The 8,556-nt window shown below is 36.7% G+C and overlaps 1 protein-coding gene across 1 annotated transcript in view; it reads right to left on the bottom strand.

Moving 5' to 3' along the window:
* LOC106476362 (protein toll-like) overlaps nucleotides 1-8,556 on the bottom strand; it is a 15,941-nt gene that overhangs the window by 3,999 nt on the left and 3,386 nt on the right. The window contains exons 2-6 of the mRNA XM_013937020.2: nucleotides 5,599-6,466; nucleotides 4,328-4,790; nucleotides 4,074-4,127; nucleotides 3,628-3,637; nucleotides 3,019-3,160 (exon numbers count right to left, since the gene is read on the bottom strand). Coding sequence (XP_013792474.2) covers nucleotides 3,019-3,160; nucleotides 3,628-3,637; nucleotides 4,074-4,127; nucleotides 4,328-4,790; nucleotides 5,599-6,466 — 1,537 coding nt within the window. The remainder of the gene's footprint in view (nucleotides 1-3,018; nucleotides 3,161-3,627; nucleotides 3,638-4,073; nucleotides 4,128-4,327; nucleotides 4,791-5,598; nucleotides 6,467-8,556) is intronic.

The following is an 8,556-nucleotide window of genomic DNA, read 5'->3' as shown; positions in this document are numbered from 1 at the left end:
TATGTATTATTATTATTATCTATTTTTATTATCTATTATTATTATCTATTATTATTATTATCTATTATTATTATCTATTATTATTATCTATTATTATTATATATTATTATTATTATTTAAGTATATGCTGAGCTCAAAATTTGATGTCATGATTTTGGACGTTTACTATGTTTATTTAATTTTATTGATTTAAGATTTTTATTCTGTTGTACAGGATATACGTTTTTAGAATATGGGGACCAAATTTAGTTTTATATTTTGGGTTTGATTGGTAATGGTATTTTATCTAGAGTCCTTAGTAAAACCTTGGCACATCACATAATTCCCCAAATGTCATCGAACTGTGTTTTAGTATGTGGGACATGTGAGCAAGTCCTGCTTTGATGTAGTGATTCTATTTGAATGATATTGTATATGACATTGTGCCTAATTGACTGGAGTATTTGATCTATGAATACAACAAGGATGCTGGCGATATTAAATATTTGTTGGTTAACATTCCAGGTGAGGCAAGAACGTCCCAGAAAGGGTGCAGCATGTGGCAGATGCTTTATCAAGCTAAATGACGCTCAGAGAAGAGAAGTGTTGAAATCCTTCAAGGACTATGAGAAGCAAAATATTTATCTTCGTGGCTGTGTTAAGATTAATCAAACAGACAAAATTCGACGACGCCCTCGAAAAGAAAATGGGAAGAAACGTCCTAGCTATTCAGTGAATCAGAGAACTATAACTATGTTTAAGGGCATAAAACAATCTCGAGTGAAAAGTTCTTAACTTCACTAGTTACATAGCTGATGGTCGTGGTAAGTATGGCAACCATGGACAGATTGATGATCAAATACAGGATCGTATCCGTGACCGTATTAGAAAGTCAGTACAGCCACCAGAAGAATCAAAAACGTAAATATTGGATGCATCGTTATCAATTTTTGAACTACACAGGATATTTCTTCAGGAAAATCCAAATCTCGATGGATTGTACCGAGACATCTTTAACCACGATTTTTCCATTTCCTTTGGGTTTTCCCAGGAGCGATACTTGTGATACTTTGTGAGCTTCATGATTGTCTCCTGCCCTTTCAACTGCCTTCATTTTTAAAGACAACAACTTAAGGCTCCACACGAACTTCATGTTACAAAGGTGGACGTCTTCAACATGCAACTGTGTGAAACAATATATTCAGTAAAGGCCATTGAAGTCTGTTACACATCAGTGTGGCCATGGAAGTCTGTTACACAGCAGTGTGGCCATGGAAGTCTGTTACACAGCAGTGTGGCCATGGAAGTCTGTTACACATCAGTGTGGCCATGGAAGTCTGTTACACAGCAGTGTGGCCATGGAAGTCTGTTACACAGCAGTGTGGCCATGGAAGTCTGTTACACATCAGTGTGGCCATGGAAGTCTGTTACACAGCAGTGTGGCCATGGAAGTCTGTTACACAGCAGTGTGTGCTATGGACTTTCAGAAGAATCTTCCTCTTCCGAAAACTGGCAACTTTGGTTACATAACTATTGTATCCATGACAATGTCAAGGATAACACTATGATGTTCGTATATGCTGAACACTAAGCAGCTAAGGGGCCCAAATGAAGTCATCTCCTGTTTGAATCACTGTGTGTCCTCCTTGCCCAAGGAGATAAGAAAGTTGCACCTTTTTGCAGATAACTGCTTTTCACAATACATGAACCGTTATATTATTGCTTATCTGCAGTGTTTGGAAGATACAGTTCAGTAGGATAAGATATATGTTTATTATCCCATCCATAATAGGAAGGATAGAGAAGAAGAAGCTGGGAAAGGACAGGGTGATAAAACCATCCCTTATCCCTTTCAGGTGGTGTTTGTGGAGCACGCTCTCACAGATGATATGAACGATGATAGAATCCCTGTTGTGTCCAAATGAAAAATTATGAGGCAGCATTGGATCCACTACTCAAAGCACCCGCTGGATTATCATGGTTTAGGGGAATGCTCTTCCAAAGAGGTAAAACTGTTTTGACTAGTGGTCCAATGCTGCCTCGTCTTACAGGTCCCGCTGGATTATCAATGCTCTTCCAGAGAGGTAAAACACCTGTAAGCCGAAACACAATGACCGGGGACTATTCCGAAAAGGTTGTACTTCTAAAGAGGGGGGGGGGGGTAAACTTGGCCAGGTCAGGGTAGCTGTGCAGTCTGCAAATCGTGCATATGTCGATTTCCTCCCCATTAATTCGGCAAAGTTGAATGATGTGAATGCGATGTTAAGACATATCAGCTTGCTATCCTTTGTAAAATTCTACAATCATTTGAGAGGGTTTGTTTTTGTTTGTTTAATTTCGTGCATACTCTTATACCAAAGAATAGTGGGATTGACCGTCACATTATAACGTCCCTACGCTGAAACCCCACGGCTGAAAGGGCGAGCATGTTGGGTGTGACGGGGATTCGAACCCGCGACCCTCAAATTGCGAGTCGAGCGCGTTCGAATCCCCGTCACACCAATACATGCTCGCCCTTTCAGCCGTGGGGAGTTATAAAGTGACGGTCAATCCCACTATCCGTTGGTAAAAGAGTAGCCCAAGAGTTGGCGGTGGGTGGTGAGGACTAGATGCCTTCCCTCTAGTCTTAAACTGGTAAATTAGAGACGGCTAGCGCAGATAGCCCTCGTGTAGCTTTGCGCGAAATTCAAAACAAACAAACTTACGAGTTTGCTGTTCAAAAAGGTACTCAAGTCCAGGCCTGTGGGATAAATGTTCCCAAGTCCAGGTTCCCAGAGGAAAAAGTACTTAAGTCAAAAAGCATTTTTTGCTAAGAATCTCATATTGAAAGATATTTGGCTCTGGAAATATGTGTGTCGAATACCTAAGAATATTGCAGGCTTAAACTAAAAAAACCAATGGTTGCCTTGACATAGTGTGATTCCCAGGTTAGTTTTAAATATTCAGATCACAATTTCCCGGAAGTGTTATTTTGTGACTTGAGTAGTTTTTATACTTTATTTTAATTTATTTTAATTAACATCTTCAAGAATGACTCACCTAAAACTCCGATGGTGATAATGATGTACATTGCCAACTTTTGTGGACACAGATCAATCTCAGTTAACGAAACCAAAACCTTTCCCCTCAAAGGACCATTCTCTAATGCTGAGGAGCAGTAGGTTTCGTTTATATCTGAAACCTAGTTTGAAAAAATGACTGCCTATTAAAGTGTTTTTACTGTACAAAGTTCGTTCAACTCTGAACCTTATATAAAAATGCCATTTGAAAAATAACAGCCATTTTGATAATTGTAACTAAAAATTATATTTCAAAATTATTAAAACAAGCAAGGTGTAATTATGTTAGATTCAAAGTTAAGATCTAAGTTACAAGATGTTATATCCAAACAACACATTAATTAGAGCCCCCAGCAATACAATGGTATATCTGCGGACTCACAACACTAGAAACCGGGTTACGATACCCGTGTTAGGAAGCTTACAGATAGCTCACAGTGTAGCTTTGTGCTTGATTAGAAACAAACATTAATTAGATTGTTTGTTAGTTTGTTTTTAATTATGCACAAAGCTACACAAGGGCTATCTGTGCTCTGCCCATCACAGGTATCGAGATCCGGTTTCTAGCGTTGTGATTCCGCAGACATACCGCTGTCCCACTGGGGGAGGCCATTAATTAGATAATGTTTCATTTCATGTCAAAGGTGTAACTATGATGATCTAAGTTAAAGGATGTTACATCCTAACTGAAAGTATCAGCTCAGTTTTCAGTACTACGTGTATTACATTAGGTTTCATTACTACATGTATTACATTAGGTTTCAGTAGTGTATGTATTACGTTAGGTTTCACAACTACATGAATGACATTAGGTTACAGTAGTTTATGTATTAGACTAAATTTCAGTAGTGTATGTATTACATCAGGTTTCATTACTACATGTATTACATTAGGTTTCAGTAGTGTACATATTACACTAGGTTTCACTGTTTGCGTGTATTAGATCAGCTACGATAATAGATCGGACACACAGCATGACTGAAATATATTGATAAATTAGTAAAAGAAAACGATTTGTTAATTATATTCAGTTACTGTGTGTATAACAGTGGAGATGATGTAGAAGATCTCGTCCTGGACGAGATCACGTTATCTGGCAATCCTTGGCTTTGTTTGTGCAAAACTCTTCCTTTCAGAAACTGGCTTTTCAGTCACAGAGATGTGGTAAGTTAATCAATTTATTTACAGCTATAAGTAAGAAGATCAAAAGGTTCAGTTAAAAACTACAGTTGGATTATAATTATTAATATCCATTATTAAAATGTAATATTTAACTAAAGATCAATTTTGTGGACAACGGGAAAGTCTCAATGTTGTTTCTAGCAAGGCTAAGCCTTTTTAAATTTTCTGGAAAACTCACGTTATCCACAACGGTGATTCTATTATTCTCAAGTAATAGTGTCTGAAGCTGTGGTCTTCTACAGAAGTCTACATCTTGAAGGTTTTGGATTGAGTTATTGTTCATATTGAAAAGACCCACTTTTCCTGGAAGGACTGTTGGAATATCTGACATCTGGCGACCAGAACAGTCAACGTTAATGAAGTAATCCGAATTATTGCTGACACAAAAACAATTGCATGGTTCAGGACAATGTTGAGGCCAGATAAGAAGTTCACTCTCCTTCAAGTGTCTGAAGTAACGATTTTTTAACCACTGTGGTTGAAAACATCTGGGTCTATCTATCACTTTCCTTTTTTCTCTACTCCAACGTAGAAGCCACGTGACACGACAATCACAAGCCAGCGGGTTACCTTTAAAGTTATAAATAAAACAGAATACGTGTCAGATCTATAGAACTTCGTTTTACTAATAACGTTGGTATAATTTACATTTTTGTTCCGGTTATCACTGGACTACCAGAAAGGGACCACTACCCAATTTTAACGTATTCCTGACACAATTACTATAATGGACGTGTATATGTGATACTAATAATATATACTATGTGATGCCATCTATTGACTGGCACCACAAACACAAATCCATAAAAAAATTCACTCTTTTGGGTATTCAAGATTCAAACAATTATCAAAATAACTACGGCATGTACAACAACTATTTCTTTATCACAGAACACAATTTTAAATAAAATACTCTCCTCACAACAAGAACACGTCTTTCAACTAGGACCGTACGTGAGGGTTTGATTATATCGTTGTTGATGTAATTTATAAATACAGTACTAAAAAATGTAGTTCTTAAAAATGTTATTTTTTCAATAACGGGTAGCCCTTTTAATATATACAAATATTACAGTTTATATCAGCACAATCCGAACACTTTTCCCGTGCCGTACTTCCTAGAAAAATCCTTTTTTTTTATTACAAAATGTTCACTTTTTATAAAAAATTTTCAATGAGGTATGAATAAACATAGGATGACGTTTCTGCTAATAGATACAATATAACTTATGTTACTTACTTGTTCTAAAATTTTCAATGAGGTATGAATAAACATAGGATGACGTTTCTGCTAATAGATACAATATAACTTATGTTACTTACTTGTTCTAATAAATTTCTGATTACAAATATGCAACAGATTTGTGGGGATACTCACCCCATATTTTAATATACCATAGGTTTTTCAACTGTTCTGGAAAACTTTCCCTCGACAACGTCTCCAAACGATTCGCTCCCACAAAGAGAATAGCCAGGAGTTTCATGTTAACAAATGCTCCTTCGACTGAGACGAGTCTGTTTGATGAAATTTTTAATTTATACAACTGTTGGTTTCTATTAAAGTCGGTAGCGTTCAGATGTGTCAGATGGTTGTTGAATAAGTCTAGAACCTGAAGCCAAGGAACATACTGCAAAGACCCATTCAAACTTTGGATCAAGTTGTGGTTCAGGATTAGGAGTTTCAACTTTCTAAGACCTTGAAACGCGTTTGATGCTAGCCATGTAATCTTGTTCCTTGACAGCATTAGATGTTGTAGCATTTCGTTGTTCTGAAACGTTCGTTCTTCAATACAAGACAGGGCATTATTGTTCAGATACAAATATTGTAACTTGGGCAGTTCATCCAATGCCCCTTTTACATTTTTTATACGGTTATAGCTCACATACAGAACTTCGACTGGAGTGTTAACGAAGAGGTCGGTGATGGTTATCAGCTGAGTCCTGGAGAGGTTAATCTCAACCAGAGGTAAATTGTTAAATGTTGTGTTTTCAAATTCAACTATCCGATTGTTACTTAGATCTAATTTGCGAAGAAAGAGCAGTTTCTGAAATGTTTCTTTATGAACCGATTTTAATTTGGTGTGATCTAGTTTCAACAAATTCAACGACACATAATTATTGTCAAATGTTTCTTTTCTCAACGACTGTAAAGGGTTCTTTGATAGATAAAGTTCTTTCACGTGGAATAACCTCGTCGAAGTTAACTTGTCGATATTAGTCAGGTTGTTGTTAATTAGGTTCACCTTCTGTAAAATATATAAATATCAAGTTTAATTCTAGGTAAAATATATAAATATCAAGTTTAATTCTAGGTAAAATATATAAATATCAAGTTTAACTCTATCTAAAATAATGTGTATTTAACCTGTTCAATAGACTCATTAGGTCCACCTTTTTAAGATATTTAAATAACATGTTTAGTCCTTCGTGTCCTGGGTATGACGTTAAACTACATCCAGCAATAGAACAGTCAACTGTCATGGTAACAATGAGACGAGTACTCTCTATCTGTTGTAGTCTTATTAGGTAAGGTGTAGCACACTCTAGACTCCCTTACCAGGGTTAAAGTTGAGGGTGGATCATCTCGTCTGGCGGATGTTTGGTGCAACTGGGACAAAGATAGAGGAAACCTACTCACGTTTATTGAACACTGAAGAAACAGCAACCTACTGCAGTATTTTATCGATCATAATCTGTGGTCTTTCACGAATCAAGGAAAAGCCACAACGGTGTGAAAGGGTCCCTGACAGAAATGGGGAGAACAGGTGACTCCTGACTGTCAGCATGTTACTGTTCACACCCAGAAGAGAGCACTCAGAATGTGAGGACTGTATGCCAAATTGGAAAACTGTTTGATGTCAAGCATGAGGTGAAGAGATTAAAGATCAGTATTCTAGGTTTGTGTGAAACATGTTGGGATCAGTATTCTAGGTTTGTGTGAAACATGTTGGGATCAGTATTCTAGGTTTGTGTGAAACATGTTGGAATCAGTATTCTAGGTTTGTGTGAAACATGTTGGATTCAGTATTCTAGGTTTGTGTAGAACATGTTGGGATCAGTATTCTAGGTTTGTGTGAAACATGTTGGATTCAGTATTCTAGGTTTGTTTGAAACATGTTGGGATCAGTATTCTAGAATTGTGTGAAACATGTTGGAATCAGTATTCTAGGTTTGTGTGAAACATGTTGGATTCAGTATTCTAGGTTTATGTGAAACATGTTAGGATCAGTATTCTAGGTTTGTGTTCCACACAAACCTAGAATACTGAATCCAACATGCTTCACACAAACCTAGAATACTGATCCCAACATGTTCCACACAAACCTAGAATACTGATCCCAACATGTTCCACACAAACCTAGAATACTGATTCCAACATGTTTCACACAAACCTAGAATACTGATCCTAACATGTTTCACATAAACCTAGAATACTGATCCTAACACGTTTCACACAAACCTAGAATACTGATCCTAACACGTTTCACACAAACCTAGAATACTGATCCTAACACGTTTCACATGTTGGGATCAGTATTCTAAGTTTGTGTGAAACATGTTGGGATCAGTATTCTAGAATTGTGTGAAACGTGTTGGGAAGATGCTAGAACTATTGTTTCCAGAAGTTGGGAAGATAATTTATTCAGGAGTCTAGATGTCCGAAAGATGAGTTGGGTTGATTCTGGATGAAGAAACCTCAAAGTGTTTACATGGATTTTGAGTAATATCTGATAGTGATGTTTGTCAAAATAAAGGCTAAACCTTTCAACATTGGAATAATACAAGTCTATACGGCGATAGTTGAAAACGAGGAAGAGGGTACTCGGCAAACCTCGGAAATGGTCGTAGTGATGGGAATAAAATGCGGCAGTTGATTGTGAGAAAGGATGGACTTGGAGAAAAAATGGTTGATATTTGTGTTGCAAATGATCAAGTCATACAAACACGTGATTACCTAATTATGTGTTTTACTTGTAAAACTCCCTTCGTACTACACCTTTACAAAGATGTTTTACTGGTAAAACCCCCTTGGTACTACAACTTTAAAATGATGTTTTACTGGTAAAACTCCCTTGGTACTACATATTTACAAAGATGTTTTACTGGTAAAACTCTCTTGGTACTACATATTTACAAAGATGTTTTACTGGTAAAACTCCCTTGGTACTACATATTAACAAAGATGTTTTACTGGTAAAACTCTCTTGGTACTACATATTTACAAAGATGTTTTACTGGTAAAACTCCCTTGGTACTACATATTTACAAAGATGTTTTACTGGTAAAACTCCCTTGGTACTACATATTTACAAAGATGTTTTACTGGTAAAACTCC

This window comes from Limulus polyphemus, unplaced genomic scaffold (assembly GCF_000517525.1).
Source record: "Limulus polyphemus unplaced genomic scaffold, Limulus_polyphemus-2.1.2 Scaffold10381, whole genome shotgun sequence".
Taxonomy (NCBI): Eukaryota; Metazoa; Arthropoda; class Merostomata; order Xiphosura; family Limulidae; genus Limulus; species Limulus polyphemus.
The sequence above is the reverse complement of the archived record's forward strand: the minus strand, read 5'-3'. Positions and strand labels throughout refer to the sequence as shown.